The following is an 18,156-nucleotide window of genomic DNA, read 5'->3' as shown; positions in this document are numbered from 1 at the left end:
ATATATATATATATAATATGACATATATGACATATATCATATATAATATATTATATATTATTATAACATGATATAATATATAATAGAAAATATAAATATAACAATATAACAATATATTATTATTATATAATAGAAAAATAAGTAAAATATAAAATATTATATTATAATATATATTGAATAATATATTCAGTAATATATTGAATACATAGTATTGAATACATTATTATAATGTATTTTATATATTATATTGTATTCAATACTATATTACATGATTCAATATATTCAATATTATATTACATATTTTTATAATATACTACATAGAAATACTATATTATATAATATACAATATAATAATTATGTGTATGTGATACATAAAATATTATGTATTATGTTAGCAGCAGAACCTTTTTCAGATGAAATTTTCCAGAAATCCCAAATCCATGGCAGATAAAGGTGAATCTGCTGCGGGAGCTCATGACCCCTCCCTGCCACATGAACCCAGCAGCTGTTTGTCCCAGTGTAGGTCCTGAGGACCCTTGTAGTTTTTTAGCACCTAGTTTGAAAGTCACTAGACAAGGAACCCCTTCAACTCTCACTCTCTGAGACCAGTGGCTTCAGGACAGAAGGTTTCATGGAGGAGGTGGGCTTTTACATGGGCCTTGACGCATTGAGAGAGTTGGAGTGGGTGCAGAGGAGGGAGGAGAAGGATGCGGGGCCTGTGTGAGACGGGAAGCAGCCTGGACTGCCACACGGAAGGGTTTGTATACAACAGGCCACTCGGGGGCTGCGCAGTGATTTGGAGCAAAGAGAAGCAATACCACCAAATTTGCATTTTGGAAAGACACTGCTGACAGAAATACTAGGTGTCCACTTCATAGTGGACAGCATGTGCCGTTGCAGCACTTGAAGACAGGTTGCAGCAGTGGAATCAGGAGGCCCAGGCCAGTGAGCCTGAGCTAAGGAGGTGGACCTATGCAGGAGAGGATGCAAGGAGGCCAGCAGGCTTCAGGCTCTCAGAGGCCAAGTTTAAATCCCAGTTCTGCCATTTGCGAGGTGCATGTACACTTAACCTCTCCTGGCCTAAGCGAGCCCTCTGATAAATGAGAGTCCTAAGGGTTGGCTGTCACATGGAAGTGTGCCGAGGATTGACGAAGTATGTGAGGTCTTTGCTTTAGTGTCTGACCAGCTTATGAGCTCAGCCTTGGACAACTCCATCCAGCAGTGTCCCTGATGCCTCTGATGGGCCATGTCACATTCCCTATCAGTATAGATGGAGGAGGGCAGGACTTCCATGAGCTTACCCAGAAAAGCTTTGCCAACAGTTTCACTATCCAACCTAGAAGCTGAGAGTGCTTGAAAAGCAGGAAAAAGTGTGTCTGAAGAAATCAATTTCTGCTTTAATAGTATTGTTGGGTGAACCCTGGGTTCACTACCTCTGGATATACAATTATCCTGAAGCCTGGGACTCTGTTCCTCAAGTGTTGAGGCTCAGAGCTTGAGAGGAGCCGCTTAGCAGGAAGGGAACCAGGCAGCCCTGGAACAGAGCCTTCTGTGGGGGTGGTGTAGAATCAAAGCAATCTGTGGTCTATGGGCTCCCCACTACATTTTGTATATAGAGGGGGGATCAGGTCAAAGTAAAGCCTAAGGCAGTTATCAGAGGATGCTGCAGGCTGGAGGGCATCTGGTGTCTCCAGCTGTCCCCAGAACAGTGGGTGTGTGTGTATATGGAGGCTGGTAGTTATAGACTGGACTTCATGCACATTAACTTCATTTTGATCTTCCTGGGTGGAGCCAAGTCCTTCTCTTACTGCCCCTCTGTGTATCTGCCAATTGCCACAGCTTGCAGTCCTGGGAGGAAGCCAGCCACTGCATCCTAGCCTGACCCACCCTGGAGGTTTTGGCCCTTCCCTGTAGATAAGGCTAGTTTTAGGTCAAGAGGATTTTACTCCATAGTGTAGGAAAGCACAGAGTCCCCAAAGCTGCACTGATTTTTTAATTCAGTGGTTAAGAGATCCTGCTATTCCCTGGTTTCAGCCATCCTTAAGTGCAGCTCCACCTTAAGCCTTTCTGCCATTCAGCCGTGTGGGCAAAGAAAGTGCCCATGCAGGTGTGAGTTGGGCCTCTGTCACTTACAACCCAAAGAGTCTCATGGGTGAGATTTAACTCATTCCATCTTACCTAAGATGCAGTTGAAGGCTGGAGAGATGAAATAACTCGATCTCCATCACCGAATTGGTCAGGATAAAGTGAGGCCAGAATCCACTAGATTCAATGATGTTGATTCTCCAAGCAGTCTTCAACTCAGGAAGAGTGGGGAACCTCTGCTCTGAGTCAAGAACAACAGTTCAGTGGGAAGGAACTGATCCGATCACCTTCCCTTCGGTGTGTTGGAGTGAGAGCCTGGACGCTGGTGAAGAGGCAGGCAGAATTGCAGGCTAATCTGTTAGCAGTATTTGCTTTACCAGCCCTTCAGAGGGCGTTTCTTAAAAACAGACAGTTATATTTTAGGTACACAAATTAAACCCTGAACAGAGGATTTGTTAACAGGATTCATGGGTTTGTATTCTCTCTCTGATTTACAAGCTGGGTGACCTAGGGTAAGTGCCTCAATTTCCCTAGTTTCTTCAGCTATGTGGGAATAATACTTTCTCATATGGTGGTTAAATGAGACGGTATTTATGGAGGACATTAATGCATTGTAAAGCATCCCACTGATCTGATAGCCACCAGCAGCACCAATGTTATCATTAATATTTGCCACACTGAAACCACTGCCAACAACAGCAGCTATCCCTGGAGCCCTTAATCTGTTGATTCAATGTCTCCAGTTCATCCCCAACTGTCAACATCCAAATAGGAAGGTAAAGGGCTTGACCTGAAAAAAGAAACCTGAATCATTGCTCAAAGTCAAATGGAGCTTCGAGTGGAGTCCCGAGGAGTTTGGGGGAATTCCCTCTTTCCCACGGTAGGAAACTGGAGGCAATGGTGTCCCCTGGTGGGCAGTTGAAGTTCTGCAAGCAATGGCTGAGGGTTGCTCCTCTAGCACAGACGTTCTTGGCGTTATATGCAATATTCATACGTAATAAGTCGTTTATAGATTCTGAATGCAGACATCCCGGGATAGAGATCAGAGCCCCATGGGCATCGCTGAGACCTTAGCCTTCTGAAACGTCTGAAGGTGCTCTTTGGGCCACTTTCCCTCCAAGTCACTCCCTCTGAGGCTGGGATGAAAATAGCAGGATCAAAAAACACCACAATCAGTCAGAAGGCAGATGCTGGGTGCTGAATCATTGGCAAATATAGCTGTATGTTTAAGTAGTTAAAGAATAGGAGCAGCAAATTGTAATGAGTGCCAGAAGGCAACAGGATATAATGGAAAGCAAGTGGACTTTGGAGGCTCAGCTTCTACCTCTACCTTTAGTGATGGTGATTCTGCATAAGTTTCCTAATCTCTCTGGTCTTTAGTTTCCTAATTTGGGAGTTTATTGGGCTCCACTGGATTTTAGAGTGTAGAGCATGATTATAGTGATTAAATACTATAAAGCATGTCAAGAGCTCAGCACTCGGTATGGGTTTAAACATTCATTATTTTTACCTCCCTCTGCTCCTCCAATGGTTCAACTCAACTGTATACCGTTATACAAACATTCATGGTACTCTCACTCTCTATCTGTATTGCCTTGTTCTGGGCAAGGAAGGGGAAGAAGGGAGACATGAATAGACAACTGATTATAGATGGTGAGAATATGGAGCTCCCACTTCTAGTGGGAATGTAAATTAACACAACTCCTCTGGATAAATAGATCTACTAAACCTGGCCATATGCCTATCCCATGACTCAGAGTTTCCACACCTAGTATATACCCATCAGAAATGTGCTCATATGTTCACCAGAAGACATGCACAAGAATATCTGGCTGGGCACGGTGGCTCACGCCTGTAATCCCAGCACTTTGGGAGGCTGAGGTGGGCAGATCACCTGAGGTTGGGAGTTTGAGACTGGCCTGACCAACATGGAGAAGCCCTGTATCTACTAAAAATAAAAAATTAGCCAGGAGTGGTGGTGCATGCCTGTAATCCCAGCTACATGGGAGGCTGAAGCAGGAGAATCGCTTGAACCCGGGAGGTGGAGGTTGCAGTGAGCCGAGATGCACTCCAGCCTGGGCAACAAGAATGAAACTCCGTTTCAAAAAAAAAAAAAAAAAGAATGTTCACAGCAGCACTAATGAGAATAACTCCAAACTAGAAACAGCCCAAATGCCCATCCATTGTGGAATAGATGCATCCATTGTGGTATATTCATACAATGAAAACCAAACAGCAATAAGAGTGAATGAACTGCAGCCACCTACAACAACATGGATGAAACTCACATACATAATGTTAAGCAAAGGAAACCAGACAAAAATTGAGTATAAACCATATGATTCAACTTATGTTTGCTTTTGCCTTTTCCAAAAACAGGCAAAATTAATCTATGATGTTAAAAGTCAAGATAGTAGTTTCCTTTGGGCGGTGCTGACCGTAAAAAGAGTACAAGAGAGTTTCTATGGGGGAGGATATTAATGTTCTGTTTCATGATCTGGGTGCTGATGATATGGGAAGTTCACTTTATTAAATTTCCTCTGGCTGTACATTTATTATTTATACAATTTTTTCTACATATGCTGTACTTCAATAAAAATGTATATACACAAAGAAAATTGGGTAAAACTGATTTCTTCAATTAAGTGGCTTATGGTTTTATTGGAGAGCAATTAGGGAAACAGCCAACTACAATCCAAGGGTGAACTATGTGCTACAACAGGGAACAAACCATGAGCTGTGGCAGCTCGGAGCACCCTGAAGAGTCCTTGACTGGGTAGCTCAGAGGACTTCCTTAGGGGTGGCATTGAACTGGGCATGAAAGACCAAAAGAGGAAGACATGCCTTATGTGTTTTGGAGAGCCAGAGGTTTGCTGACCGCAAGCAGAAAGCATGCAGAAGAATTTGGCAAGGAATGAGACTGAAAATGTAGGGAAGAGACAGATTATTGAAGCTCTTGTGTGTCTGGTTGAAGAATGCAGACTACATATGAAAGTCTTTTCATCAAGAAACAGAATTTTTAAAAAATCCTATAGAAGCATGAGGAGTGGCTTGGAGAGAAAAAGGAATGGCTTGGCATCCAGGAATGCCAGTTAGGAGAAATTGCACATGGTCAGGTGGGAGATAGTAACCTGAGGCCTAGCCTTCTTCTATCTTTTGTTCTGTCATAATCTAAGATAGCTGCTACTGCTCTCACCATTTCATCTGTATTCCAGCCAGCAGCAGGAAGAGAAGGAAAGTGGAGGCCGTGTCATGGAGAGTGCCCCCCTCACATCTGCTTACATCCTTTTGGCTAGAATGTAATTATTTGGCTACCTCTCACTGCAGAAAGAGTCAGGGAAATATAATCCTTAGCTGGGAGACTGTGTGCTTAACTAAAACTCGGGTTCAATTACTAAAGAGGAAAGAAGGAAAATGGACATTGGACGACAGCCAGGTTGTCTCTCATCATAAGCATCTTTTGGACAGGAATCATAATGTAGACATTCCATTAATTGAATGAATGATTGACCACAGTCAGAATAAATAGTTCCCTTCTGTGTGCTCCCGGGCGATGTTTATAATGCACCTCTTCTAGTTTTCCATGTGGTATAATTAGCTGTAGAGGTGCTGTCTCACCTGCCAGTTTATAATCTTCTTCAGAATAGGACTAAATGTTCTTTGCATCCATGGGTCTCTCTTGCTCTCTATGCTCCCTTTTCTCAGTGCATAGAAGAGTATTTTGCACTAAGTAATAGGTCTCTTGTAAATATTTTTTAATGATACTGATCTTATATTCACCCGCAACGCTTGATTTGTTATACTTGCTAATTAAAGTTAAGTTGATCTACAGGAGAATGGTTGGAAGGAGCAAACAAAGAACTTCCTTTTTCTCCATAGCCATAAATCCTGGCTGACAGAAATTCTTAGGGTCCCTGTTATCAGGGGTCAGACAATCCCTGCCAAGAGCTAGGTCCCTATCCGCACAGAGAAGGGATTTCTTCCAGAGGATCTGACTGCTCAGGAGCCAGCTCAGTGCCTGAATGTTTAATGAAGACTTTGTGAGGTCATACAAAAAAGTCAACCAGCAGCCATTCATGCATTTGATCAATCAACAAATGGTATGGGGCCCCCTCCGCTATGTTGGGCACAGGGCAAGTTGGAAATACATAGGGCAGATTCATTGCTTAAAAATAACAGACAACTGATTGTTTAAAAAGGACAACAAACGTGGAGAGTCACCGAGCTATCGTGGAGACATCCGGGGTACTCCAGGATCTCATGCCGGAGGCACCTGACCCAGTTGGGGCATTAAGACAGGCTGTCTACCAGGAATGTCCAGGCAAGGCACCAGAGGGCTCTGCGATGGCCTGGATATGGGAGCTGTGCAAGGAAAAGATCCCCTTTGGACCACTAAAGTCCTCACTTAGGATTTCAATCCTGTGCCCTCAAATTTCAGGCAATTAAACTGGACTGGCGATGGGAGGAAGCAGGAGTCACTGTTGCACGAGTGGGAAGGAGGCAGGCATAACTGAGAGCAGCTTACAAGGACAGCCCCACAGGGACAGAGTCAGAAGCACTCTGAGGTTGGGGCTCAGGGCTGCTGGGCATATCTTTGCTTTTCTTACAGTGGAATCTGGACTATGTCACTAAGACCACATTTCTTTTGGTTTGGGTGGGGGTTGCTAGACGAGTCTAAACAGAGGGTCAGGGAGGAAGGCAGATCAGCTTCCCAGGAAGCCCTCTCCCCACTGTGGGGGGAGGTGGAACTGAGGAGGAGAAACAGTCAGGGGAATGCTCCCCACTCTGAAGAGTTAGCCATTTGAAAGCTTGAATCAGTGTCCCCAGGGCCTCAAGGCACACAGGAAAATGTGGACTGAACTAGGCAAGGGGAATGCAGAAGCCAGGGTCATCACGCATTGTTTACCCACAGGAATAGGAAGATGCAGTTGTATCTCTCCCTTCCCTCCCCACCCTTTCTGGCATCTGGCTTCATATTTCTCCCCTCTTCATGCTTTCCAAAGGCCTCCTACCTCTTCTGCATTTTTCACTCAGCACACACAGAAAGTGTCACTCGAGAGTCCCGTGATTTGTATGAAGACAAGAATGCCTTGTGGAGTATTCAGTGGAAGGAACCCAAGGATGAGAGGACAGAGAGCCCAGGGTCTATTCCCAGTTCCATCACTAACTCACAATGTTGCTGTCACTTTTCTGACCCTGGGACTCTGACTCTGGATGGCAGTAGTAATATATTCTGCCTTGTACGGATGGTAAGTACAGCATAAAATCATACCATAGTTCAAAGGGTATGCCAGTGCAAGGCTGTTATTTGTTATATAAAATAGAAATCTATCAGAGGATGGATGCTTGCCAGCAAGTCACAAAAGTGCATGACAGCCCAGGACATATTCCAGCTATGGAATCCAGTTGTACCTGTGAGACAGGGTACCACTAACAGAAATCTGTTACAATCTACAGTTGGAAACTCCCTACATTTTCAATAAATACATACATTGAGGTATAGGCATTTAATGGAACACAGAGTAGCAATGAAAATGAGCTAACAGAAGCTGCACACAACAGCATAAACAAATCTCACAAACATCAAATTAAATAAAAGCAGCAAGTCATGAAAGAATACATACATAGCTGGGTGCAGTCACTCCTGCCCATAATCCCAGCACTTTGAGAGGCTAAGGCAGGAGGATTGCTTGATGCCAGGAGTTCAGACCAGCCTGGGCAATATAGCCAGACTCTGTCTCTAAAAAAAAATTGGGCCGGGCGCGGTAGCTCAAGCCTGTAATCCCAGCACTTTGGGAGGCCGAGACGGGTGGATCACGAGGTCAGGAGATTGAGACCATCCTGGCTAACACGGTGAAACCCCGTCTCTACTAAAAAATACAAAAAAACTAGCCGGGTGAGGTGGCAGGTGCCTGTAGTCCCAGCTACTCGGGAGGCTGAGGCAGGAGAATGGCGCGAACCGGGGAGGCGGAGCTTGCAGTGAGCTGAGATCCGGCCACTGCACTCCAGCCTGGGCGACAGAGCGAGACTCCATCTCAAAAAAAAAAAAAAAATTAATATTTAAAAAAATTAGGTGCAGTGGTGTGTGCCTGTAGTCCCAGATACCTGGGAGGCTGAGGCAGGAAGATCTCTTGAGCCCAGGAGTTTAAGTGAGTTATGATTATACCACTGCACTCCAACCACAGTGAAATCCTGTCTCAAAAAAAAAGAAAAGAAAAAAGAAAAAAAGAATATATGTAGTATGATTCTACCTATAGAACATTCAAAATCCAGCAAAATTAAACCGTATTTGTTAAGAGATGTATCCATATGGGTAAATACAAAAAGAGAAGCCTGGTAAATCCGTAAAAAGAAGCCTGTTCATTATTTATTACTATTAAAGAGAAGTCAGAGTAGCTGGTACCTCCTTTGAGAGGAGGAGGGGGAAAGGGTTGGCATTCTGGGAGGGGTGTGGGAAGAAGGGTTGCTGGGGAGCTGGCATCCCATGTTTCTTGCTTTGAGTGGGACTTCCATCTGTGCTCACTTTACAGGTATTCTTTAAACCGTACATATGTTTTGTGTAGTCTTCTGGATCTATGATCTATCTTATAATTTAAAAAAAGTAAGCCGGGCGCGGTGGCTCACGCCTGTAATCCCAGCACTTTGGGAGGCCGAGGCGGGCGGATCACAAGGTCAGGAGATCGAGACCACGGTGAAACCCCGTCTCTACTAAAAATACAAAAAATTAGCCGGGCGCGGTTGTGGGCGCCTGTAGTCCCAGCTACTAGGGAGGCTGAGGCAGGAGAATGGCGTGAACCCGGGAGGCGGAGCTTGCAGTGAGCCGAGATCGCGCCACTGCACTCCAGCCTGGGCGACAGAGCGAGACTCCGTCTCAAAAAAAAAAAAAAAAAAAAAAAAAAAAAAAAAAAAAGTAAAGGCATCTGAAATCAATAGGGAGCCACCTCAAATTAGAATAGTAGCCTCAGAGATCCATCTCCTCAATTGTATAGGTGCAGAGAGTGAAACCCAGAGAGGTTAGGAGGCTTACTTAAGGTCACAGAGCATGTTCTTAGTGGAACTGGGACTAGAATGGAAGGAATCCAAACTCAGGTTTCTCTACATCCTCTGTGTCTCTGGACTCTTCGTTAGGGGAAGGGAAGGGAAAGGAGGAGCACAGTTTTTAAGCCTGAGAGTTCCCTCGTTTTGTGAAAAAGAAAAAGGGTCAGTTGACAAGCCAATAAAATACTAAAGAGCTGGTCTAAACATTGAGGGTTGTAAACACTTTTCAAATGGAATTTTAAAAGATTTAAATATGCCTTCCTCAAATCATCATAATGATTTTGTTAATCATAATAATGACAACATTACAAAAAATAAATACCAGGAATCTGGCAAGTCTGTGATCTAGAATTAGACTCCATCTGACTTGCAGATGGTATCAGGATGGAGCTGGCTTGGAGTGGGGCTGGGATGGGAAAGGAAAGACAGGGAGCCAGGAAGTCTGCAACTTTATTGACTTATCCACCTGGCCTAGGTGAGACCCCTAGCCCTGGGACAGTCAGGAAAGGAACCTCTGCTATCTCTCTGAGAGCTTTTTTGTTTTGTTTAGAGGTCAATTACTTCCCATTTGGGGAACTTGTGAACATTAAGAGGTGACCGGAGTGAACGATGGAGATAAGAGGCTGATTGCTTACAGAGCGGCTCCCTGGTAAAAGCCCTGCAGAGGATAAGCAGTTGTCGGGTAAGAGACACACAAAAAGGGGCAGCTTTCAGTGCAGAGGAGAGATTAGGGAGACGGGAGACGGAAGACAGGCAGCTGGGGGTGGGCTTGATGAGCTGGGAGACCGATGCGTTTTAAAGTGATCTTGACAGGCAGAGAGTGGGGAGATGGGGGAAGAGAGTTTTCCTTCACTCTCCTTTCCTTTAGGAATGAAATCTTTGCTGTCATGTGAATCTCAAACTTCCTTGCTGTGGTCTGAAGGGAAAGCCACGTGGATTGCACATGGACAAGATTTTGGTTATAGTTTTTTTTTTTTTTTTTTTTTTTTTGCCAGCCAGATATAGATGCCACAGCAATCCAGGGAGCATAACAAAAAATGTGGCAGGCAAATGGAACATCTAAAGGATCTTGGGTGTACATGTAACTGACACCCCTTCCCACCTCGCACACCCCTTCAGCCAACTGAATGCAGTTTACAAAGTCCCTGAAGCTAACTTGAATTGTGTCTCAAACTACTATAAAATATAGCTCTGGCTTTGGCATATACCCATTTCTTTTACCCATTCCAAAGTCCTACAGATTTTCTGGAACCTCTCCCAGCAAACAGTGTCATTCCTGTGCTAATCACCTGGATTAACCCCCATTCTCCATGTAGCCTTCTCTAAGCACCCCAGCTTGGGCCGGATTTTCCTTCTCTCTAGAGTGAGCTTAATGTCTGTCCTATTTGACATGCAGCATGGACCACTTTGTATTTTTAGATACCTTCCTCATGTTGGTCTTTGCTTTCCCAATTAGAAAATACATTCCTTAAGGATGGCAGCCAAATCTTATTTTTTTCTTGTGTCCCTACCAGGAATGTTCAGCAATGACTGAGTTCCTGATGATTAAACTGCGCCTCTTTCTTGCCCCCTTCACTCTGAGCCTTGACCCAACTGATCTTCCTGTACCTCTCCCTGTGGTCACAACGGTGTAGAGGAGGAAAGGGAGTCTTTCACTCGCCCTAACTCCAGAGACAAGGTTATTCAAAACATCACATATCTAGTAACTGCTTCTTCTGCTACTATTCTATGTTAGAAGAGGGTGAGAGGGTGAAGGAAATAACATTTATTAATTTCCTACTCTGTGCCAAATACTTCTCAATCCATACTACAGTGACCTACATTTCTGGGGTAGGGACCTTCCCCGGAGGATTTTAAACAAATTAACATATAGCATTCTAGAATCTGATAATAGAAAAGTTTAATAAACCTCACTTAACCATTGCAGGCTGGGCAGATTATAATTCAGTGGCAGCATTGGACTGCAGCTCACCTGTCATGGGTCTAAGGCTGGAGTCCAAGGGTGAGACCTCTCCTCTTGTGAGGAATGGCCTCCCAAGTGAAAGAAGAGTGGTGACACTCTATGACAATTCTCTCATGGTGGAAATTTTCAGTGTAATCTCCACTTTTTTTCTCAGTTTTGTTGACCAAGTTGACTCACCGATATTCCCAAATTTAAAATAGACATATCCACTTTTTAATCCCAGGGGCACAACACTGTAATTGGAAGATACTGTGAAGTGTTTCTGAACACACTTTTATTGGCAATGAGCATGGAGAAATGAGGGCTGGGCTCGGTGACTCACACCTGTAATCCCAACACTTTGAGAAGCTGAGGCGGGAGGATCGCTTGAGCCAGCCTGGGCATCACAGGGAGAACCTCTCTATATAAAAAATTTTAAAAATTAGCCGGGTGTGGTGGCATGCACCTATAGTCCCAGTTGCTTGAAAGGCTGAGGTGGGAAGATGGTTCAAGCTTGGGAGGTGTAGGCTACAGTGAGCTAAGATTGTACCATGACATTACACTTCAGCCTGGGCAACAGAGCAGGCTCAATAAATAAATAAATAAATAAATACCCCAGCCCAATAATAAATAAATAAATAAATGGAAAAAAAGAAATAAAAGAGAGAAGTGGCAAAACCCCAAAGGAGAGAAAATGTAAGAAAATGATAGTAAAAAAAACTAACCACTACTTTTTTTTTTTTTTTTAAGCTTAAACATATACACTCTAAGGGATGAAAGCTATCAACAGTCAGGTATAGTTTACACACCCTCAAGCAGTCTGCTTCTCACTTTAGTAAAACAACCAGGTCATATTAGAAATGAGAAAATTCAGGGGTAGTACATTTGAATTAAATATAGGAATTTATCAAATACGAGAATTTAACATTCAAGAAGTCAGTAGTCCTGCGGAATGAATAATTAGAATTTTCATTATCTAAAAATGCAATTCAAGGGGAGAAAAAAAGCCACATTTTCTTACTAAATGTTCTATAAAATCTGTCTCGGCAAACACACATTTTCTATTTGATCCCATGTCCCTATGAGTAAAATGAGTTTGTTTTCATTCTTGAGTTTGCATGACCTCAGATACGTTAGGGGTGGAGATGTCAAAATTTCACAATTTTAGAAAGCCTAAAGGTCAGGCTTTCTACCCATCTTTTTAGGACTTCGGGGCACTTGATCTTTTCCTGGCGCAAAACTTAGAAACTGTTGATGCTCCAAAGAAAACCTACAAAGAGGGAGAGAGGAGTGTGAAGGAAGAAATTAGGAAACCTACCTCCAAGACTGAATTTGTTTTGTTCTCCTAGCACTTCTGAGCTTCATTTTTACTTTAACTCGAAATTGTTTCAAGGTAATGGCGTATGTATGTTCTAACGGCCTACACACACGCAACCACACGCACACTTGTTTAGTATATTTATTGGAGGTCCTGTGCTGTACAAAGAGGGAAAATGCACAACAGTGAAAGGCACCGGAAGGTAGAGCCTACTTCCAGGAGAGCAATCATGGCGGGAAAAGAGCGCTCCTCTGAATTAATGGAGTCCGCAGGGGCGCAGCCTTGTGGGGATGTTTAAACCCCACAGGAGGAGGCTCAGAGCAGGTCCCTCTTCGTGAACTTCCCCATCCTCAAGTTCCCGGCTCTTCAGCCGGCTTCCCGCACTCCCATTCTCTTCTCGTTCTTCCCCAACAGCTGTCATTAATTGGAGGATGGTAGGCCCGCTAGATCACCATCTCCATTCACCCCCGATGCACCGGGGCTGCTGCGTACAGATGCGAGAGCCTCTTGGGCCTCTGGGGTTGAAGCCCCAAAAGTCACGCGCCTCAGTACTGCTCCCACACCCCAAACTGCCAGTCAGCCTCGGTTTTCTTCAGTCCCTGTGTTGCTTGGTGGGTGACCGGTAGAGGGTTCGCCTTTTGGGGGAAGAACGTCCCAGGCAAGGCCTTTAGCTGGGTGACTGTGGTGCAGATCGCAGTTCCAGAGATCGCTGCGGAACGAAGCGCCGTTGGGCAGCAGCTTCCTCCAGCGCCGCGTCCCCTCCTTCTTGTCGCGACCTGCGGGCGGAGGGGAAGGGACCGAGCATCTGACCCTAGTGGGCAGAGTCAAGCCGAGGAGCCTCACCAGGCCCTGACGCCCTGCAGCGTGGCTGCCAGATGGTCCTGCGGGGTGGCATTCTGGCCACTGTGTCCGAAGCCCGCGCTGGCCAGTGGTGTGTGCGGCGCAGGACCGGAGGGCGCGCCCGCGTAGCAGCTGCCGTAGCCTACTCCGTAGGGTGCTCCGGTGTAGCCTCCGTAGCAAGAATAGGGCGACACTGTGGCGCCATAGGGACTGGGGAAGGCAGGTGCGCTGGGCCCGGGGCCCAGGCAGGGCTTGCCATCGCGCACCAAGACGGGCACCGCCACTCGGCGCGGCGTTAGAGGGTGGCCGGCCAGTTCGAGCGACTTGTCCTGGCGCTGTCTCTTGCATTTGTAGCGTCGGTTCTGGAACCAGATCTTGACCTGCGTGGACGTGAGCTGCAGCGCGCTGGCCAGGTGCTCGCGCTCGGGCGCTGACAGGTATCGCTGCTGCTTGAAGCGCCGCTCCAGGGCCAGCACCTGCGCCTGCGAAAAGAGCACGCGCGGCTTCCGTCGTTGCCGCGCCTTGGGCTGCTCGGAGCAGCCACCCCGCACGCTGTCGCCGCCGTTGCCAACGCCGCACTCTGGCACCCTGGTCCCGCCGCCGAGGGGCGAGGCCGCGCTCAGGCCGGGTTCTAAAAGCACAGGAAGTGACACATCAGCGCCCAGCCTAAGGCTCACCTGAGCAGTTTCTACTTAGTTTTCAAGACTTCCCTCTCCCTGGCAGCCTTCACTCTGCCCATCCCCCTCCTCGCTCCTACTACCCCGGAACCCTGTCCCAGGACTGTCTCAATGTTCTTTCCCTCCAAGCTCTGTCACTTTTATGTTACTGCTGGAACATAAATTGTGACACCATGTGGTCCCCGATGTGTGCGTCCTTTTCCAAAAGGTAGACTCTAGATAAAGAGTTAAGGCAGCTCCATTTGCTTCTTAGAATGTGTGTGCATGGGCCGGACGCGGTGGCTCACGCCTGTAATCCCAGCACTTTGGGAGGCCGAGACGGGCGAATCACTAGGTCAGGAGATCGAGACTATTCTGGCTAACACGGTCAAAACCCCGTCTCTACTAAAAATACAAAAAAATTCGCCGGGCGTGGTGGCGGTCGCCTGTGGTCCCAGCTACTCGAGAGGCTGAGGAAGGAGAATGGCATGAACCCGGGAGGCAGAGCTTGCAGTGAGCCGAGATCTAGATCGAGCCCCAGCACTCCAGCCTGGGTGACAGAGCCAGACTCCTTCTCAAAAAAAAACAAACAAACAAAAAAACCGTGTGTGTATGGTGGTCGAGTTTGGTAAACCTTCGCTGTGAGGAACAAGTGTGAGTGGAGGTGTCGATCAGATTGGGGAGACTTTGGACTCTCCTTGGAAGTAGAGAAAGAGGAGAAGAAAGAGGAAGAGGAGAAAGAAGAGGAGGAGGAGGAGGAAGGCGGGGAAGGAAGGAAAAACAGAGAAGCCCGGGTGTCAAGAAGGCGCAAACTCGGTGACAGGCTCTCAGGAGGCTCCCGTCTGCCTCATTTTCCTTCGCAGCCCCAAGCGCACTGCAGGGAACTCAGCTCTAAGTCCAGGAGCCGGGGCCTTGAGTGTCTCCTACCTTCACCCCACTTTTGTGCACACTCTTGTCTTTTTGACGCAGCACTCCACCAACACCAGGATGCATCCCAGCTTTCTTGGATGTGATGGTTTGTAATCCAAAATAACAATATATGATGAAAACAAAATATTTCTTGGCTCCTGACTCTTGGCTCAGAAACTGAGGTTCTCTTTGAGAGTTACATAAAGTTAAGGTCCACATTTGGCTTCTTAAAAGGTAGCCTCTCCTTCCTTTGGGGTCTTTCTGGCAAGCAGGTGATGTGGGCTTCACCCTGAAGTCCTCCTTTCACCCAGGGCGACCCCTACAGCTGAGACTGTGCCCACCGCGGTGCAGCATTTTCCTCCCTTCTTCTCACCTCTCTCCTGTCTGGGCTTAAGCCCCGTTTTACCCCAAGGGTGGATAGAAGGGAAATGCTGAGTTTTCATGGAATCTCATGCCAGGAGAAAACCAGGAGCATGGAGGGGGTGCAAGTTCATGGCAAGAAGGGACAGGACTCTAAATGAGCCAGTGCGATTGGAAGCAGACTCCTAAGACCCAAGGCCCTGGCACAATGTCATGGGGGGGATGGAGCTGTTTGGTATTTAAAGTTTGAGGAGAGAACAACTTCCTTCAGAGACGCCTGTGCTCAAATAAACTGAGGCCATCTCTCCTTGCAAAGAGGAAAAATCCTGAGGTAGGTTTGTTTTCTTAGCACATCGAAAGGTAACAACTGACCTTCAGTCAGGCTGTAGAGCAAGGAGGACCCCATTTGAAAGTCACAGATCATGCAGGCCCTGGGGCTGCACAGTACTGCAGGGCGCGCCAGCACCCTGCGCCCTCCTGCTCACAATCCTGGAGTTCTTGAGGGCAAGGTGGTTGACTGCGATGGAGGAGGGCATGAAGCCCACCGAAGGTGCCTTCCCTGTCCGGATCGCTACCGCGGCCTTGGGCTCAGTTCCTGGAGCCCGCCTCTGGTCCCTCCTCGGCGGCGTCCACTGCTGCAGCAGAAGAGACGCTCCCAGGATTTGGTTTCCAGCGGGACAAGGAAGGCGCCACCAATACCATCGACTGCGAGGCGACTGTGGTGGTCGAAGAAACGTGATCCTTTGTCAGCGGAGCAGAAGTGATCGCCGAGTTAGCTGAGCAGCGCCGAGGGAGTTTAGAATCCGCTGCAGAAAACCTACCAGCTTCTTCGCGGACACAACAGATAATGTTCTCCGGCTTCTGGAGTTAGTGAGTAGCCGGCCTGCAAGCCGGTAACTCCGATCCAGCCCCTTGATTTATTTCGTTCGTTTGCGCCTTGAATGGAGGCGCCATGGCAGTCTGGCAGAGGAGGCCTGCCCTGCCGGGCGCTACTCAGAGTCCCTGCGTTGAGAATGCTGAGCGAGGTGCTGAGGTTTGGAGAGAAAAAGGTGTAGTTTTCATCCCTTGGAATGTCGGGCCTCTCCAGCCAAAGCCTCCGTATCGACGCAACACAACTCCCCGCCAGCCCCTTCCCTTCCAGGCTGCTGGACACAGGTGCGTGGGCCTCGCAGCTCGGCGCGCATGGTTGCGCCTTCGGATTCAGGCGACAGGACTCGGCCAGAGCCATGTCCCAGGGCAGAGAAAACCCTGGCAGCCTTTAACACTCTCCCTGACGCGGAGAATCCTGTGCCAACGGGGCCTTCCACTTCGGGAGACTCAATCGCCACCCGGTCCCCATCTTCCGTCTTCCAGAAGAAAAATCCATGAGGAGGAATGGGCCCCCCCGCCCCCGGCCAGGCCAGCAAGAAAGGGCCTGGTTAGGAGTGACCTCGGAGCCACTAGGGTTCCACTGCTTTGATTGCTCACACTCTTTTGCAAACGGTTTGGGGGTGGAGAGACACCAGGTGATGGAAGGGAAGGGTGGTGGTGACTGGCACGGCTAAGACCCTGCAGAGGGTTTCGCTGTGGAGATGAGAAGATGGAGGTTCTGGGCACTGTGGCTGCGAGTGGGAGCCATGCGTTTGTGGGAATCAGAGGAGCGGATTTGGGAAAAGTGAATCCTTAAGATTCAGGGGCTTAATTTCGTTAGAGGTGTGTGAAGAACGCTGGGTGTCGGGAGAGGGTGGGAATGGGGTTCGAGAGGCCTTTTTTGGACTCCTGAAGTGAGAAAAAATGAAGACAGACTCTCGAACCCAGGAGACAGGAGGCGTATTTTCCCCATGCACCCATGGATCACGCCCCCCCCGCCCCCACATTCCCCCCGTAGGAGGCAAGACCTGAGCGCTTACTCACGTGGCTCCGCCATCCGTTCCGCGTCCATCTCCAAGACTGCCTCACAGGCACCCCCAGGAGGCTCCGAACCGTCCAGCCTTCTGTCACCGCCGCCGCCACCAGCGTTGTGAACCTCTGACCCTCGCGGCTCTGGGTCCATTCTCAAGTACTGAAAGTTTTCCGAGCTCTTCCGCATCCCCGGATGTGGCGAAGCCGCCGGGCAGCTCCGCTCGCGCTCCAGTCGCAGGATGTCCTTGACCGAGAAGGGCGTGGAGGTGACGGGGCTCAACAGCATCCCGAAGGCGGATGGGGCGGGGCCGAGGAGTGCCTGGTCCCCGTGAGGAGCGGCACCCTGAGCTTCCCGTCTTGTTGCTGCAGGCCCCGCAGACAGACCCAAACTCTGGGACAGACGCCCAGCGTCCCACACAGCGTCTTCCTCTGGGTCATGCTGGCAGGCCCGGGTCCAGGGCCGGGTGACGAGACCGTAGCCCCCCATTGGTTCTCGCAGAAATCACGTGCTAACCCTGCACCTTCCTCCCCAGCGCTTTCTTCGCGCACCCGTCTAATCCTCTCCAGTCCCCAGTCTCCTTCCTGGGAGGTTTGGTTCGTACTGATGGTTCTCAAAGCAAAGAAAACGCGGAGAGACAGTGCTGCGCGGCTAGGATCTTCGTCAATACGGTACTAGCGGGCGCTTCCGAGGTCAACCTAGGGTCCACGGGGACCCTCCTAGTGGACATGCGAGGATTGGGGGTGGAGTCCTTGCTGTGCAACCCGATCCGGTCCATCCAGCCTGCTCTTAGCTCAACTCTGCATTCTTATGGCGGAGGAAAGCTAAGATAGAGACAACTGGGACCCGCGGGATTTGAGGTGCGCGCTGGGATCTTACGTGCGCAGAGGCCGTACCGCCGAGTTGAAGTGAGTCATGACCCGCCAGGGCCTATATTGAGATGGAAACCTCTCTCTTTGAACTGAATCCGGGTCTGCTGAGTCCCGACCCGCCACTTCCTAGGAGCAGCGTCTCAGTCCCAGGACCGAGGAATGGGTGTGGGGGTTACATGTCTGGAGCCCTCGGCCTCTTAAAGGGCTCCGCGAATGGTGGGGGAGACGGGAAGGCAATCGCTGCGGCCGCGCAAAGT

At 48.1% G+C, this 18,156-nt stretch overlaps 1 protein-coding gene across 1 annotated transcript; it reads right to left on the bottom strand.

Annotated features, from left to right (window-relative positions):
- Positions 1-12,511: 12,511 nt before the first annotated feature.
- NKX2-6 (NK2 homeobox 6) lies at positions 12,512-17,479 on the bottom strand. The gene is made up of 2 exons (XM_050801169.1): positions 17,042-17,479; positions 12,512-13,854 (listed from the first exon to the last, which is right to left on the bottom strand). The coding sequence occupies exons 1-2, from the start codon at positions 17,313-17,315 to the stop codon at positions 13,223-13,225; spliced, it is 906 nt and encodes a 301-aa protein (XP_050657126.1). The 5' UTR covers positions 17,316-17,479; the 3' UTR covers positions 12,512-13,222.
- Positions 17,480-18,156: the final 677 nt, after the last annotated feature.

This window comes from Macaca thibetana, chromosome 8, assembly GCF_024542745.1.
Source record: "Macaca thibetana thibetana isolate TM-01 chromosome 8, ASM2454274v1, whole genome shotgun sequence".
Taxonomy (NCBI): Eukaryota; Metazoa; Chordata; class Mammalia; order Primates; family Cercopithecidae; genus Macaca; species Macaca thibetana.
This window is presented reverse-complemented; position numbering and strand designations above follow the sequence as displayed.

What these genes read in the sequence shown, in the direction of transcription:
- NKX2-6 (XM_050801169.1), bottom strand. Translation starts at nt 17,315, where the DNA reads ATGCTGTTGAGCCCCGTCACCTCCACGCCCTTCTCGGTCAAGGACATC. An exon ending in GGAACGGATGGCGGAGCCAC is followed by an intron (nt 13,855 to 17,041) that starts GTGAGTAAGCGC and finishes CTGTGCTTTTAG; the next exon opens with AACCCGGCCTGAGCGCGGCC.